The sequence below is a fragment of the Hirundo rustica genome, chromosome 2 (assembly GCF_015227805.2).
Source record: "Hirundo rustica isolate bHirRus1 chromosome 2, bHirRus1.pri.v3, whole genome shotgun sequence".
NCBI classification, from domain to species: domain Eukaryota; kingdom Metazoa; phylum Chordata; class Aves; order Passeriformes; family Hirundinidae; genus Hirundo; species Hirundo rustica.
The window spans coordinates 46,232,416-46,250,414 of record NC_053451.1 but is presented as its reverse complement, the minus strand read 5'-3'; the positions used below and the strand labels follow the sequence as shown (position 1 = coordinate 46,250,414).

The 17,999-nt window shown below is 36.5% G+C and overlaps 1 protein-coding gene across 2 annotated transcripts in view; it reads left to right on the top strand.

The window, feature by feature from the left end:
• Positions 1–17,421, top strand: part of SACS (sacsin molecular chaperone) — a 55,959-nt gene extending 38,538 nt beyond the window's left edge. The window contains exons 9-11 of one of the 2 annotated variants that reach the window (XM_040055860.2): positions 25–116; positions 2,696–2,722; positions 4,053–17,421. In XM_040055860.2, the coding sequence (XP_039911794.1) occupies positions 25–116; positions 2,696–2,722; positions 4,053–15,613 (11,680 nt within the window). In that variant the 3' untranslated portion in view covers positions 15,614–17,421. The remainder of the gene's footprint in view (positions 1–24; positions 117–2,695; positions 2,723–4,052) is intronic. The other variant, XM_040055861.2, reaches the window with a different exon arrangement.
• The last annotated feature ends 578 nt before the right edge of the window (positions 17,422–17,999 follow it).

Below are 17,999 nucleotides of genomic sequence, written 5' to 3'. Positions count from 1 at the left end.
TTCTCATTTTTCGTGGTGTGCTAGATCACTCTTTCCTGGCCTGGAGGGAAGGTTACTCTCTGATGACCTGAAACCTGAGGTCCTTGCTGCTTTGAAAGAAGCTGCCAAAAGCCGAGGTAATGTGTCTTTTGTATTCTCTTACAGAACTTCTAATGGTTCAAACAGACTAGCTCTACACCCAAGTTTAAAGTAATGTCTCTTGAAGTTGAGTTCTCATAAGTAAGACAGTCATCTAAAAAAACCTCATTAGGATATGATAGACTTTTTTGATTTGGAATTGACGCAGATGAAAATTATAAATGAACAAAAAGGCAAAGGAAGAACGATGAAAATTTGTGATAAAATAATAGATACTCATTTAGTAAAATGTATACAAGGATGAAGAATTTTATTCAAATGGTATTCTTCACCTAAGACAGTCTTAATTCTGTTTTATATTTATAGTATTTGCACATGCAATAGCTGTGTTTTAGTATTGTGGATCATATTTAACTCACGGTTGCAGGTGATCACTTCAGTACATTTGTTTTAAACAAGATTAAATCAGTTTAAGTGTCCAAGCATACTGTAAATCAAATAATTTCATGTGTTTCCTGATTCTTAATTCATGGTTTATGGCTGTGTCAGTGTGGCCCTACTGAAATACTCCCAATCACGATCAAAAGACATGGTGAAGTAGTTTATGTATAGATAAGACACCTCTGTGTTTAACTGTCTTTACAATTAATTTTTTTTTCTAGTATCTACTCAGAGTTTGTCTTGTCTCTTACCTTTGCGCCCTTGTGATTACCATTTGACTGATAAATTTGAAGCCTGTATCTCAGAAATATTTTCACTTAAACACATTTCACAAACCAAGTCACTTGTTAGCTCACCATATCCTAATACTATTTAAAAGTAAGCTGTTCTTCCATGTCTAGAAAATGTGCTTTTCAGGAAATGATTCTTGTCTTTTTTTAAATTGTTTGATTCATCAGAATCCTTTCTTAGACTGAAGATGTTACAACTAGGTGTAGAATACTGTTACTCACAGTCTTGATTTGCTTTTCTTTATATCCTTTATCATGGTCTTCAGTCATTTAGTCCCTGTTTCTTCTGTGTTGACCTTTTTTTTCCTTCAGTCCTTTAAATCTTTCATCTTTATTCTTTTTGTTGAGTTCTAAAGCTCCTCCTTTCTCCATGTTTTGATCATTCCTTCATTATCAAAAACAAAAAAATAAGCTAATCCTGAGGCAAGATGATAATTTTTTAAACTATGGCAAAGCATCTATGAAAAAATTAAAATAATTGAGTGACCTTTTTCTTAGAGTAAAATGTACATATTTATTATAAAATGTATTGAATATATTAAATATGGGAATTTAATTGACTATGAAGGACATAAAATTTGAAATTATTTTAAATTTTTCTTTACCTTTTAAAATAAAGCTAAAGAAAACCTTTATTTTAAAAAGCAGAATTTTCAAAGTCCCATCGGCATATTAGATGATGGATGTTGTATCTGCCAACGCAGTAAAATATGCTTGGTTTAATTTTTTTTTTTCTCTGCTCTTAATTTCCCTCAGTACTGATTGTAAAAAGAATGTAAAGTGTTGAAAGTGATGACTGCTTTAAATTGTGTATTCAAACAGGTAATATTTGGGATCTAGGATAGAACCGTAAGGAGCTACTGTTTAATAGTACCTTTTAAGGAATGGATATATATAGGTATCTAGACCACCACAGTGAAATTAGATGGATGAAAGTTTTATGTAAGATAGCAATGTTGGTATTGAAAATGCCTGTTCTTTCTGATGAAACCTTGAACTGATTTTCTAGATGTACTTTCCTAGACAATTTCCTCCAAGCATATGTCACACAGCAATCTAAAAGCAGGCTTAAATTAAAAACAGAGCAAAACAGCCAAAACAAAATACAGCATATGATTGAATACATCTTAAACAGAAAATGTAGAGGTGACAGAAACAGAAAAACCCGTGTATGTTATTAAACCAGTCCCTTGCTGAGTTCTAGGACATTCCTTCCCTTGCAGGCTTGGTATCAGAACTGCGATGAAGTATTTTGAGTCCTTTTAGTTACTGGGGAGATTTTAGGTCACATTTAAGTCTTGCTTTTGTCTCTCTCTTCTTCTGGCAGATTCTTTGGATGATATTTTTTAGGGACTTGTTCTTGTTAGTATGCCTCTCATTCATTAGAAGAACATATTTTTGTAAATAAATATGGCGAGTATTCTAAATGTTCTAAAAATTATTAAATACTGTTAGATAATCTCGTACAAGATTCAGGTGTCCTACTTTTCTTTTCATTCTATCTCCTAAATTATTCTTCATTCAGTGATTCCGCATAATTGTACAACTGCACTACCATAACAGTTGTATGTTACTATAAATAATAAGTATTAGAGGGGGTTTTGACAGGTTTAGAAATCCTAATCTGTCAAGAATTTTATTTATATAGCTGTAGAAATTACATCAGAGAGATTTCTGATATGGTTGCAGAAATAGAAACTTTTTATATTATTTCTTTGAGATGGGATGCAAATGTTTTTATTGTGTTGTTCAAAGATAAACAGATCTGACTTTTACTCTCCTAAAATGTGAACTGTATTTGTCTAGTTAGTAACTGTTTCTATACTTAGTGTCTTAATGTGTAGCTCACAGGATGTTTTCTAAAAATGGATTTGATTATATTCTAGCCCAACAGCTTCTCTGGGGATTTTCAGGTATGGTTATTATAATTGAAGATGTACTGGTTTGGATTGAAGCTTGATATTTGTGTGAATTTGGTGATTAGCTTTTCTCATTGCTCCAACTTTCTTGCAAAAAAAGCCTTGCCAAATAGTGCTGCCAAGAGATAGCAACCTAACATAATTATAAAACGTTTTCTAAATATGGCTGAGGGGAGAGTGCATATTGATGAAGAAAACCTTGGAATTATGTTACATGGAAATTATCAATATTTTCATTGGTTTATTTATATATATTTAATAATTTTACATGCAGGAAGATTTTCAGTATTTTAAGATTACATATATTGTTTTAAAAACAGTATTTTAAACTTCTGTTCTCAAATAAAAAAATGGGATTTAAGTTTAGCTTTTATATAGATTCTTATCTTTCTTGGGCTCCTGTAGGTTTTCCTCACTTTCACAAGGCTGGTGTGTTTACCTGTTTTCTGTTCAATAGAGCCTTCACAATCCGTAGCTCTGTAGGCATGAAGTGAAAGAGAAAAGATTTTTTTCTGAAGGATGACTATAACTGCTCTTAATCTTTATTTGGACTGTTGCCTTCAAGAAAACACCAATGTTATCTAGATGTGTGATGAAAGATTTGAAATTCAAATAGATGTCTTGCTTTCACTTCTGTAATTATTTCTGATGTGTTGGGAGGTAGTGGTATTTTTTTTATTCTGTGCTATTTTACCCCTAGAAGTTCTGTAGTTCTAAGTATAAACTTTCCTAACAATAATGAAGATATCAGTGTAAAGACATATTTCTTTTAGTGAGAACTTCAATAATAAGAATAAAAACACATAGACTTAATTTCAGCACTTGCTGCTTGAGTCCAGTTTGTCAGTTTTAGTTGTAAGATCAGCTGCACCTGAACCACTTTACTACATCTAATAATCTTTCAAGTCTATTCAAACATTTGCAATTATAGACAAATAAAGGATTAGATTTTTAGTTTCCACTAGGCAAATAAGTGGGGTAAAGAATCAACTAAACAAAAAAATGTGTTTATAGTTCAATTCTAAATCTCCAGTTGCTATGTATGCCTGAGAACTTTTGTGTTAAACTAACAAATGTAATAACATACTGATAATTTTCGATTTGTTTATATTTTCATACTAATATGGAATGTATTTGCTTTTAATTAACTCCTGAAAGCAAAGGAAGCTGGTATCTGCAGTCCTGTTAAACTTTTTTTTTTCCCACAAAAAGGGCATGGATTAGACTTTTTTTCCTTGTTTTCCTTTTTCTTTGCCCCCTGAAGCTATTTGTTCAGTAACTGCTCTGTGATTTTCACAGCTTTTCCCTTTTGCTGTAATTTCAGGGAGGCCATGCACTCAGCTGCAGCTCCTGAACCCAGAAAGGTTTGCCCGGCTCATTAAAGAAGTCATGAACAGCGTGTGGCCTGGGAGAGACGTGGTTGTACAGTGGTATCCAGGCTTGGAAGAAAAAAAGCACCCGTCAGTTTCCTGGCTGAAGATGGTCTGGAAGAATCTATACATACATTTTTCTGATGACTTGAGTGTGTTTGATGAAATGCCGCTTATCCCCAAGACTCTGCTGGAGGAAAATCAAACATTGGTGGAACTGGTTAGATTTAGGAATCCATCACCCATCATTCTGGAAGACGAATCTGAGACTCAGCTCCCAGAATATTTAGCTGATATTATTCAGAAAATTGGAGGAGTTGTACTTAAGAAATTGGATATTTCTGTCCAACATCCACTTATAAAAAAATATGTGCATCCTCCATTGCCAAGTGCTGTTTTACAAATAATGGAAAAAATGTCCTTACAGAAACTATGCAATCAGGTTGCGTCATTCCCGCCGACACATAAAGATGCTCTTAGGGCATTCTTAGCTAGTTTAACAGATGCAAATGAAAAAGAGAAGAGAATTATTCAGGAATTGCTAATATTTAAAAAAATTGAAAAATCATCTGATGAAAGTGTCCCTGTTTTTACCGGGCTAAAAGGTAGTAAGGTGTTACACCACACTGCCAAAATTCCTCCTGGTCTAAGGTTTTCTGTTCCAATAATTGACAGCAGTGATGAAGCAACTATTCGCTTAGCTAATTTGCTGAAAATAGAACAGCTAAAGAGCACAGACTGCTTGAAGTTTGTTATAGAAGATATAAGAAGTGATTTCTATTCATATGATGAAATAGCACAGATAATGCAATGGGTTCTTGAAAATCTGACTTTTCTGAAAAATGAGAATACAGATGTGATAGATTGGCTGACACCACTAAAGTTTATTCTGATCTCACCAGAAAAGATAATGTCAGCAAACGAACTCTTTGATCCTGAGGTAGAACTTCTGCAACATTTGTTTTATGCTGAGGAGGAAAGTTGCTTCCCCCCTGTTATTTTTACATCCTCAGATATTCTTCATTCTCTCAGACAAATAGGCTTAAAAAATGAAGCCAATCTTGAGGAAAATGATATCTTGAGAGTGGCAAAAAAAATTGAAAGTTTGCATGCTGACTCTAACACCAATCATGATTTGCTGTTAAGAAAAGCTAGAACTCTCTTGACAATTTTGAACAAAAACCATTTGCTGCTTCAATCACCTGAGACAAAAGCTGCAATGAAAAAGATAAAATGGATTCCTGCAAGTAAGGAAAGGCCTCCAAATTATCCAGGGTCCTTAATTTGGAAAGGAGATCACTGTAATCTGTGTTCACCACCAGAAATGTGTGATATATCACACGCAATTTTAGTTGGTTCCTCAGTTCCTCTTGTGGAAAATGTACTGTTGGATATAGAAAAAGCACTTGGCATCCTGACCAAGCCCAGCATAAAAGCAGTCTTGAAACATTTCAAGGTGGTAGTTGATTGGCATAGTTCTAAAACCTTCAGTGATGAGGACTACTATCAATTTCAGCATATCTTGCTTGAGATTTATGGATTTATGCATGATCATCTAGAAGAAGGCAAAGAAGCTTTTAAAGCCCTGAAATTTCCCTGGGTTTGGACAGGTAAAACATTTTGTTCCCTGACACAAGCAGTTATAAAATCAGTTCCTGATCTTGATCTCCAACCTTATCTACATTATGTTCCAAAAACTATGGCGAAGTTTCACCAGTTGTTTAAATGTTGTGGTTCAATTGAGGAGTTAACACCAGACCATGTTTCTATGGTCATTCAGAAAATATATCTGAAGAGTGAGCACTCTCTCTCGGAACAAGAGAGTAAGCAAAGCCTCCACATTATGTTAAGCATCATAAGATGGCTGTACAGCAATCAGATCCCCGCAAGTTTGCATACACCCATGCCACTGTACAGTGGCAAACTTCCTTATAAACTTGCAATGAAGCCAATTCATGAGTGCTGTTACTGTGACATCAAAGTTGATGACTTAAATGATTTGCTTGAGGATTCTGTTGAACCCATAATTTTGGTGCATGAAGACATACCAATGAAAACCGCTGAGTGGTTAAATGTCCCATGCCTTAGCACAAGACTGATTAATCCAGAAAATATGGGGTTTGAGCAATCTGGGCAAAGAGAGCCTCTGACTGTGAGAATTAAAAACATATTGGAAGAATACCCTTCCATTTCAGATATCTTTAAGGAGCTTCTTCAAAATGCTGATGATGCTAATGCAACGGAATGTAATTTCCTGATTGACATGAGAAGAAATATGGATATAAGAGAGAACCTTCTGGATCCAGGAATGGCAGCATGTCATGGGCCAGCTTTATGGTCATTCAATAATTCTGAGTTTTCTGACTCTGATTTCCTAAATATAACTCGATTAGGAGAGTCTCTAAAAAGGAGTGAAGTTGACAAAGTAGGAAAATTTGGACTGGGATTCAATTCTGTTTATCATATCACTGATGTTCCTATTATTTTGAGCCGGGAGTTCATGATTATGTTTGATCCTAATGTCAACCATATAAGCAAGCATATCAGAGATAAATCCAACCCTGGCATCAAAATCAACTGGAGTAAACAACAGAAGAGGCTGCGAAAATTTCCAAATCAGTTTAAGCCATTTATAGGAGTTTTTGGTTGCCAGCTGCCACTGACAGTAGAGTCTCCCTATAGCTACAAAGGAACACTTTTCAGGCTGTCCTTTAGGACTCAGCAGGAAGCTAAAGTGAGTGAAGTGAGCAGTGCATCTTACAATACAGCAGACATTTACTCTCTTGTGGATGAATTTAGCATTTGTGGTCACAGACTGATAATATTTGCTCAGAGTGTAAATTCAATGGTTTTGAAATACTTGAAAATTGAAGCAGATGATCCCGGCGTGGCACAAGATGTTGTCACTATCAGAAAAAATCTGTGTTCTTCCAAAGCCTTGACTGCACCAAATGTAAGTGTTTTAAAGGAAGCAGCTAAACTCATGAAGGTGTGCAGCAGCAGTACTAAAAAGCTTCCCACTGAAACACCAAAGTCATCATGTATCCTGCAGATAGTAGTAGAAGAATTTCACCATGTGTTTAGGCGGATTGCTGATTTACAGTCTCCACTTTTCAGAGGTACTGAAGATGATCCAGCTGCTTTCTTTGAAATGGCTAAGTCAGGACAGACGAAAAGATCAGGTGATGAATTGCCACAGAAAACAGTAGATTCAACAACGTGGCTTATATGTTCTTGCATGGACGTTGGAGATGCTTTGAAATTTTCTTTGCATGAAAGTGGACGAAGACTAGGCCTAGTTCCCTGTGGTGGTGTAGGAGCGTTGCTGTCTGAAACCCAGGATCAAAAATGGATTGTGAAACCTAATTGCAACAACATAGGTGAAGTATTCTGCTATTTACCTCTGCGAATAAAAACAGGCTTACCTCTCCACATAAATGGCTGCTTTGCGGTTACTTCAAATCGGAAAGAGATCTGGAAAACAGACACAAAAGGAAGGTGGAATACAGTATTCATGAGGCACGTTATTGTAAAAGCCTACATAGAAGCCCTTTGTGTTTTACGTGACATGGCAATCAATGGTGAGCTAGTTGACTACAGTTACTGTGCAGTGTGGCCAGATCCTGATTCAGTTCATGATGATTTTTCTGTTATTTGTCAAGGGTTTTATGAGGACATAGCTCATGTGAAAGGCAAAGAAGGGATCAAAGTGTTTTCTGATGGTTCGTCTTGGGTTTCCATGAAGAATGTAAGGTTTTTAGATGACTCCATACTGAAACGGCCAGATGTTGGGCCGTCAGCCTTCAAGATCTTTCAGAAGTACCTTAGAAAAACTGGTTCCAAAAATCTGTGTGCTGTAGACCTTCCATCCTGGGTAAAGACAGGATTTGAAGAAGCGGGATGCAAATATATATTACTGGAGAACACTTTCTCTGAGAAACAGTTCTTTTCTGAGGTATTTTTCCCTAATATTCAGGAGATTGATCCAGACCTACGTGATCCTTTGATGCGTTATGTTCTCAATGAAAAAGTTGAGGAGTTCTCAGGAATTCTTCGTGCTACTCCATGTATTCCCTGTTCATTGGATGGGCATTCATTAGTTACACCATCAAGACTGATCCATCCTGAAGGAAGAGTTGCAAAGTTGTATGATGCTGAGGATGGAAGATTTCCTTATGGTACCACTCAGGATTATCTTAACCCTGTTATTTTGGTTAAACTTGTGCAGTTGGGAATGGCTAAAGATGATATTTTATGGGAAGATCTGATAGAACGTGCGGAGTCAGTAGCTGAAATTAACAAGACTGATCATGCTGCAGCTTGTCTCAGGAGCAGCATTATATTGAGTCTTATTGATGAAAAATTAAAATCTAGAGATCCTAAAGCTAAAGAATTTGCTGCAAAATGTCAAAACATTCCTTTCCTTCCTTTCCTTAGCAAACCAGCAGGCTTCTCACTGCACTGGAAAGGCAGTGATTTTCAGCCTGAAGCGATGTTTTCAGCAAATGATCTTTTCACTGCTGATCATCAAGATATAGTTTGCCTCATACAACCAATTCTTAATGAAAATTCCCACTCTTTTAAAGGTTGTGGTACTATGTCATTAGCTGTCAAAGAATTTTTGGGTTTAATTAAGAAACCAGCTGTTAATTTAGTCATAAATCAGTTAGAAGAAGTTGCAAAGTCGTTTGATGGAATCACATTGTATCAAGAAAATATCACCAATGCTTGTTACAAATATCTACATGAAGCAATGTTGGAGAGTGAATCAACAAAAGCCATGATAATTGAACAGCTAACAAACTGTAGTTTTATTTTGGTTGAGAATGTGTACGCTGATCCATCAAAAGTGTCTTTTCATTTGAATTTTGAAGCAGCACCCTATCTCTATCAGTTGCCTAACAAATATAAAAATAGTTTCCGTGAGCTGTTTGAAAGTGTGGGTGTAAGACAGGCTTTCACAGTTGAAGACTTTGCTGTAGTTTTGGAATTAATAAATCAGGAGAGAGGGACCAAACAACTAACAGAAGACAACTTTCAGCTCTGCAGGCGAATAATTAGCGAAGGAATATGGGGCCTCATTAGAGAGAAAAAGCAGGAATTTTGTGAGAAAAAGTATGGTGAGATTTTACTGCCAGATACTCATCTTGCACTTCTGCCTGCAAAATCTTTGTGTTACAATGACTGTCCATGGATTAAAGTGAAAGACACTACGGTTAAATATTGTCATGGCGATATTCCAAGAGAAGTTGCAGTAAAGCTTGGAGCAATACCAAAACGCCATAAAGCTTTAGAAAGATATGCATCAAATATCTGTTTTACTACCCTTGGAACAGAATTTGGCCAGAAAGAAAAATTGACTAGTAGAATTAAAAGCATTCTGAATGCTTACCCTTCAGAAAAAGAAATGCTGAAAGAGCTCCTTCAGAATGCAGATGATGCAAAAGCTACAGAGATCTGTTTTGTGTTTGATCCTAGACAGCATCCAGCTGATAGAATATTTGATGAGAAATGGGCACCACTTCAAGGACCAGCACTGTGTGTTTACAACAATCAGCCTTTTACAGAAGATGATATTCGGGGAATCCAGAACCTTGGGAAAGGTACAAAAGTAGGAAATCCCTGTAAAACTGGACAATATGGTATAGGTTTCAATTCTGTTTACCACATTACGGATTGCCCTTCTTTCCTGTCTGGCAATGATATACTTTGCATTTTTGATCCTCATGCAAGATATGCACCAGGTTCAACATCGACAAGTCCTGGCCGCATGTTTAGAGATTTAGATGCAGATTTCAGAACACAGTTCTCAGATGTACTGGATCTCTACTTAGGAAATCACTTTAAACTGGACAATTGTACAATGTTTAGGTTTCCTCTTCGAAATGGAGAAATGGCAAAAGTATCAGAAATTTCGTCAGTTGCATGCTCAGATAGAATGGTCCAAAATCTTTTGGATAAGCTGCGTACAGATGGAGCAGAACTTCTAATGTTTTTGAACCATATGGAAAAAATTTCTATTTGTGAGATAGAAAAAACAACAGGAGCACTGAATGTCCTGTATTCTGTACAAGGCAAAATCACTGATGGAGACAGACTGAAAAGAAAGCAGTTCCATGCATCTGTGATCGACAGCGTAACTAAAAAGAAGCAGCTAAGTGAAATACCTGTACAGCAGATTACTTATACAATGGATACGGAAGACTCTGAAGGAAATCTCACCACCTGGCTAATTTGTAACAGGTCAGGCTTTTCTGACATGGAAAAGGTATCCAAAAGTGTGGTTTCAGCCCACAAGAATGAGGACATTACTCTTTTCCCTCGTGGTGGAGTAGCGGCTTGCATTACTCATAATTACAAAAAACCCCACAGGGCATTCTGTTTCTTACCCTTATCATTAGAAACTGGATTACCTTTCCATGTGAATGGACACTTTGCTCTGGACTCTGCAAGAAGAAATCTGTGGCGTGATGATAATGGCGTTGGTGTAAGAAGTGACTGGAATAGTAGTCTAATGACAGCACTGATAGCACCAGCCTATGTTGAACTGCTGATTCAGCTGAAGAAGAGGTATTTTCCAGGCACTGATCCTACAGTATCAGTGCTGCAAAACACACCTATTCATGCTGTGAAAGACACTTTAAAAAAGTTTTTATCCTTTTTCCCAGTTAATAGACTTGATATTCAACCAGACTGGTATTGCTTAGTGAAAGCAGTTTACAGTTGCATTTATGAAGATTTGAAACGTCTTTTACCTGTTATGAGAGCTCCAAATGTTGATGGTTCTGATTTGCATTCTGCTGTTATCATCACATGGGTTAACATGTCTACTGTGAACAAAGGCAGACCATTCTTTGACAATTTGCTACAAGATGAATTGCAGCACCTCAAAAATACAGAATACAACATCACAACAAGGAAGACAGTGGCTGAAAATGTTTACAGACTAAAACATTTACTCTTAGAAATTGGATTTAATTTGGTATATAACTGTGATGAGACTGCAAATCTCTACCACTGTTTGGTAGATGCAGATATTCCTGTCACCTATGTGACGCCTGCTGATGTCCGATTGTTTTTGATGACATTTTCTTTTCCAGACTCTAATTGCCACATTGGAAAGTTACCCTGTCGTCTTCAGCAGACAAATTTGAAACTGTTCCATAGCCTCAAACTCCTGGTTGATTACTGTTTCAAAGATGCAGAAGAAAATGAAATTCAAATTGAGGGTTTGCCGCTCCTCATTACTCTTGACAATGTTTTGCAAGTTTTTGATTCAAAGCGACCAAAGTTCTTGACAACCTACCATGAATTGATTCCGTCTCGCAAGGATCTCTTTATGAACACATTGTACTTGAGATACAACAATATTCTGCTCAGCAGTGAAGTAGCTAAAGTTTTTGATATCAGAAGTTTTTCTGAATTGTTGTCATCTGTGCTGCCTAGAGAATATAAAACTAGAAATTGTATGAAATGGAAGGAAAATTTTGCAAGTGAATCGTGGCTTAAAAGTGCTTGGCATTTTATCAGTGAGTCTCTAAATATTAAGGAAGAGCAAGAAGATACACAAGCAAAATTTGATGGTGTCATTGAAACTTTGAAGGACTGGACTTTGCTCCCAGGTGTAAAGTTTACTGTCTCAGCCAATCATCTGGTTGTGCCAGAGTGTGATGTTTTGCTGCCACTCAGCATCATGCATATAGCTGTCTTTCCAAATGCTCAGAGTGATAAAGTCTTCCATGCTTTAATGAAAACAGGCTGTATTCAGCTAGCATTGAACAAAATCTGCTCCAAAGACAGTGCTTTAGTGCCTTTGTTGTCGGGACGTACAGCAAACATAGATAATCCTTCCAGCATTCTGAAAGCCATACAATATATGGTACAGACATCAACTTTTAAGACTGAAAAGTTAGCAGAAAGTGACTTTGAGGCTCTCCTAATGTACTTCAATTGCAACTTATGTCATTTGACATCTCAGGAAGACATTAAGATTTTAAAGTCTCTTCCATGCTACAAATCAATCAGTGGCCGATACATCAGCATTGCAAAATATGGGACATGTTATGTCCTCACGAAAAGCATCCCATCAGTAGAAGTAGACAGATGGACACAGTCGACTTCATCAGCTTTTCTTGAAGAGAAGGTTCATTTGAAAGATTTGTATACTCTGCTTGGCTGTGTCTCTGTGGATGATCTTGAAGTGTACTTGAAACATCTTTTGCCAAAAATTGAAAGTCTGTCTTACGATGCAAAATTAGAACATTTGATCTACTTAAAGAATAGGCTAACTAGCATTGAAGAAAGTTCAGAAATGAAAGAACAGCTGTTTGAAAAGCTTGAAAGCATTTTGATCATTCATGATGCGAGCAATAGGTTAAAACCCGCAAAGTACTTTTATGACAGGACTGTAAAAGTCTTTGAAGTTATGCTGCCTGAAAAATTCTTTATACCTCAAGATTTTTTTAAGAAGCTAGAGCAACTTACAAAACCAAAAAATCAAGCTGCATTCCTTCCATCATGGGTAACTTTTCTGCGACATATCGGATTGAAATTCATCATTTCACAGCAGCAGTTACTGCAGTTTGCCAAGGAAATCAGCATGCGAGCAAATACTGAAAACTGGTCGAAAGAAACACTACAGAATACTGTCGATGTTCTCCTCCATCATATATTTCAAGAAAGAACTGATCTTTTTTCAGGAAATTTCCTGAAAGAATTGTCTTTAATTCCTTTTCTGTGCCCTGAACGAGCTCCAGCTGAATTTGTGAGATTTCATCCTCAGTATCAAGAAGTTAATGGAACTCTTCCTCTTATACGATTCAGTGGGGCACAGGTGAACCCTAAGTTCAAGCAGACCGATGTGTTGCAGTTGCTGTGGACGTCATGTCCTATTCTTCCTGAGAAAGCAACACCTTTAAGCATCAAAGAGCAAGAGGGGAGTAGTCTTGCTGCACAAGAACAGCTTGAGCAAGTTTTAACCATGCTGAATGTTAACTTGGACCCTCCTCTGGACAAAGTTATCAATAACTGCAGGAATATATGCAATATCACAACTTTGGATGAGGACATGGTGAAAACTAGGGCCAAGGTCCTAAGAAGCATTTATGAGTTTCTTAGTACAGAGAAGAGGGAATTCCGCTTTCAGCTTCGAGGAGTTTCTTTTGTAATGGTGGAAGAAGGTTGGAAGCTCCTTAAGCCTGAGGAGGTGGTAATAAACCTGGAGTATGAATCTGATTTTAAACCTTACCTTTACAAACTTCCTTTAGAACTTGGTACTTTCCATCAGTTATTTAAACATTTGGGTACTGAAGACATTATTTCAACAAAGCAATATGTTGAAGTTCTAGGTCGCATATATAAGAGCTCGGAAGGAAAGCAGTTGGATCCTAATGAAATGCGCACAGTTAAACGAGTAGTTTCAGGCCTGTTCAAAAGTCTTCAGAATGATTCTGTAAAGGTTAGGAATGACCTTGAGAATATGAGAGATTTTGCCCTTTACCTCCCCAGTCAAGACGGTAGGTTGGTAAAGTCTAGTATCTTAGTTTTTGATGATGCACCCCACTACAAAAGCCGAATCCAAGGTAACATTGGTGTGCAGATGCTTGTTGATCTTAGCCAGTGTTACTTAGGCAAAGACCATGGCTTTCACACTAAATTGATAATGTTATTCCCTCAGAAACTGAGGCCTCGCTTACTTAGCAGTATACTTGAAGAACAGTTAGATGAGGAGTCTCCTAAAATTTGTCAGTTTGGAGCGTTATGTTCTTTGCAGGGAAGGTTACAGTTACTGTTGTCTTCGGAGCAATTCATCACAGGACTCATTAGGATTATGAAGCATGAAAATGACAATGCTTTTCTGGCTAACGAAGAAAAAGCAATAAGACTTTGCAAAGCTTTGCGAGAAGGTTTGAAAGTTTCCTGTTTTGAGAAGTTGCAAACAACATTAAGAGTTAAAGGGTTTGCTCCTATTCCCCACAGCAAAAGTGAAACATTTGCTTTCTTGAAGAGATATGGAAATGCAGTAATATTGCTTTACATACAGCATTCTGACAGCAAGGACATAAATTTCCTCTTAGCATTAGCCATGACCTTAAAATCTGCAACTGACAACCTGATTTCTGATACCTCATATTTAATTGCCATGCTGGGTTGTAACGATATTTATCGGATCAGTGAGAAGCTTGACAGCTTAGGAGTGAAGTATGACTCTTCTGAGCCATCAAAACTTGAACTACCAACACCTGGCACTCCTATACCAGCTGAAATTCACTATACACTTCTAATGGATCCAATGAATGTATTTTATCCTGGTGAATATGTTGGTTACCTTGTTGATTCTGAAGGTGGTGATATATATGGATCATATCAGCCTACTTATACCTATGCAATCATCGTGCAAGAAGTAGAAAGAGAAGATGATGAAAGCCCCAGTTTTCTAGGGAAGATTTACCAGATTGATATTGGATATAGTGAGTATAAAATAGTGAGCTCCCTTGACTTGTACAAGTTTTCCAGACCAGAGGAAAGTTCTCAAGGCAGGGATAGCACACCTTCTACCCCAACCAGTCCTACAGAATTTCCAGCACATGGACCAAGGGCAATTCCACCTATCTTCACTGGAAGAGAGAGCCACAAAACAATGTCCTCAAAACACCACTCTCCAAAAAAGATAAAGTCAAACTCGTTGCCAGAAATATTAAGAGAAGTGACATCTGTGATTGAACAGGCTTGGAAGCTTCCAGAATCTGAAAGAAAAAAGATTATTAGGAGGCTGTACCTTAAATGGCATCCAGATAAAAATGCAGAGAATCTTGATATAGCTAATGAGGTTTTCAAACATTTACAGAATGAGATTAACAGGATGGAAAAACAAGCCTTTATGGATCAAAATATGGACAGAGCCTCAAGGAGACCTTTTTCATCTTCCGCTTCTCGATTTCAGTCAGATAAATTTTCATTTCAGAGATTTTACACTTCGTGGAATCAGGAAGCAACAAGCCACAAATCTGAAAGGCAACAGTATAAAGAAAAGTGTCCCTCCTCCACAGGGCCGTCTCACTCACAACGCTTTTTTGTCCCACCTACGTTCAGGTCTGTTGGCAATCCTGTGGAGGCACGTCGATGGCTTAGGCAGGCCCGAGCCAACTTTTCAGCTGCACGAAATGACCTTCATAAAAATGCCAATGAATGGGTGTGCTTTAAGTGCTACCTTTCTACTAAACTAGCCTTGATTGCAGCTGACTACGCTGTGAAGGGAAAGTCAGACAAAGATGTAAAACCAGCAGCCCTTGCACAAAAAATAGAGGAGTACAGTCAGCAACTTGAAGGACTTTCAAATGATGTTCAGACGTTGGAGGCTTATGGAGTAGATAGCTTAAAAACTAGGTATCCTGACTTACTTCCTTTTCCACAGATTCCCAATGATAGGTTTACTTCAGAAGTTGCTATGAGAGTGATGGAATGTACTGCTTGTATCATAATTAAACTTGAAAACTTCATACAACAAAAAGTATAAATGATTTGAAGAGGTTAGGGAACTGTTTTGTCAAGAGTTTAGGTGTTTCACGTGATGGGATACAAATGGAATTGTGCAGATCATGGAATGTCCAAGAGGTTAAACGGTGCCAAGCAGTTTGGAAGCGTAGTGCACAAAGGTGGATGGTACCAAGGTACTTAAAACTGAAATTTACTTAAGTGGGATTTTTTTCTTAACTGAGCCTGCTGTTAAGCAAACTGTAAAACCTGAACATTTTTTAGAATTTGCAAGGAAATTGAGCTGCAAAAATTAGATGTATGCACAACATGATTAATTGGCATATTATTGAACTGCACTTTATATAACCAAAGCTTAGCTTTCTGTTAAATGAAGCCTGTAATTATAAATCCTTATTAGACTTATTTCATTTAATGTAATGTTTCTGAAAGGGTAATATCAGTTTTCAATGTACTAATCTTAAGACTGGACATACAATGAAATGGGAGATGGGGTGGAAGTTAAAATAACTTTGGAGGTGTTGCTCCAAAGCATATCTGTATTCTTTTGTGTTCTGTGGACATTCATGTCACTCCTAGTAGTACTCTTATCAGCTGGATCTGATTATAAATTTGCTGCAGCATCACACTGTAAACATTTGAAGGATAGTTTAGTACCTGTAAACTTGTACAGTTATTTTAATGCTGAATAATGATACTTGATTTAACATGCCACATCATGTCATGCATTGATTGCATTTATTGTAAAATAATGAATTATTTAATTTACTTTTTTTTTTTAGAGCCTGTCATCTTTTGTTTAATGAAAAAGCATGTGGATGATATGAAATCTGTGAACATTATTATATGGTGTTTTATGATTTGTTTTGGAACATCAAAATTCAGTTTTCAGATGCCTAAATGCTTTAGATCCTTTTTTTCCCCCCCGTGTGTGTGCGTTTGTGTGTGTACATATATATATTTTTTTCCACATCATTGGTAATAGTACAATTCAGCAACTTATTTTTGGTGGACACAGAGCACTGTGTTTTGTTACATGTTCAAAGGTGCTGCAATGTAATGCTGGTTTTATTTTGTTATTCACTACAGCCCTCGAGAAATCTGATTATTAGTTCACACTCTTTCTTTTATAGTTTGTAATACTTTTGGTAATGTCATGCAGTATGTTCAACATTAGCTTTTTGTAAAAAATAAAATTAAAAAATAAAAAAATGGAAGGATAATGCAAAAGGAAGGATTTTTCTTTGCTGGATCAGCCACATTAAACATAAATGTCAAACATTTTCCTGTGGCATGCTGTTATACTTGTCTACTTGACAGCACAGTGAAACTGCAATTTAACTTACAGAATACAAAGGAAAATAAACAGCAAGCTTGCAGGGCTGATGCAGCTGTGATAGTGTTGTAATACAAAAATAAAAAATCACAATGAGGTCTGCCTCAGTTTTGAGTAAATTATAAAGGCCTTGTTCTTGAAGAAATGTGACATTTGGAAAATGATACTGCTTCTGATTGTGGGCCCTATTATTATTATTTCTGCTATTAAATTAAGTGCCATAAATTTAATAAAGAAAAACGCAAACATATATTTCAGTTCAATGTCTTTTGGGTTTATAATGTAAGCTAACTTTACCTATTATTTGAAGCTTTTATATAGGTAAATACAGAATCTTTTTTTTAATGGATTCTAAATAATTATACAAATATTGAAATACTATTGAAAAGGAAACTTTTTTTTTTTTTTTCAATGACAAATGTTTGCAGTTTTCTCAACGAAATTGTACATTTTGCTGATTTTTTGCAATAAATAGCATGTAAGTAAAACACAAATCCTGGTGTGCCATGAAATAAATCAGTTTAGTTAATTCCCTGTGTTTTTAAAAAGATTCCTTCGTGGTTCTTGCTTCATGCATTAAGTCAGAGCAGTATTCAGGGTGAGCAAAATACTTGAAAAGGAAAAAGTTCTCATGCTTTTCATTTTAAATAGAACTGAAGCATAAGGTCTTATGGCAGCATGCAAAAGTGTAAAAGGAGCACCACGAACTGTTTTTATGTGAGCTCCCGAGGAAGAAAATCTTCTAGATGTATAACTGTGTTTTATAAGCAACTTATGTTGCCTTACCAGTATTATTATTATGAACTGTTAAAATGGCTGTGCAGAACCACTAAAGTATTCTGTTATAATTTTTATTTTGTTTATTTTGTATATACTGTTGAGCACTGAAACTGAGGAAGGAAACAGTCCCAGTTCTTAGGAAGCTAATGGTCTGAAGCAATTTTAAACACTGAACCAAGCTGAGAAGGAAAACTTGAACAACGCAGAAAAACTAATTAATTCTGTTATTCCTGAATTGAAACTAACAATAAAATTTACATATGGCTGCAGAGAGATAGGCAAGAGTGGTGTC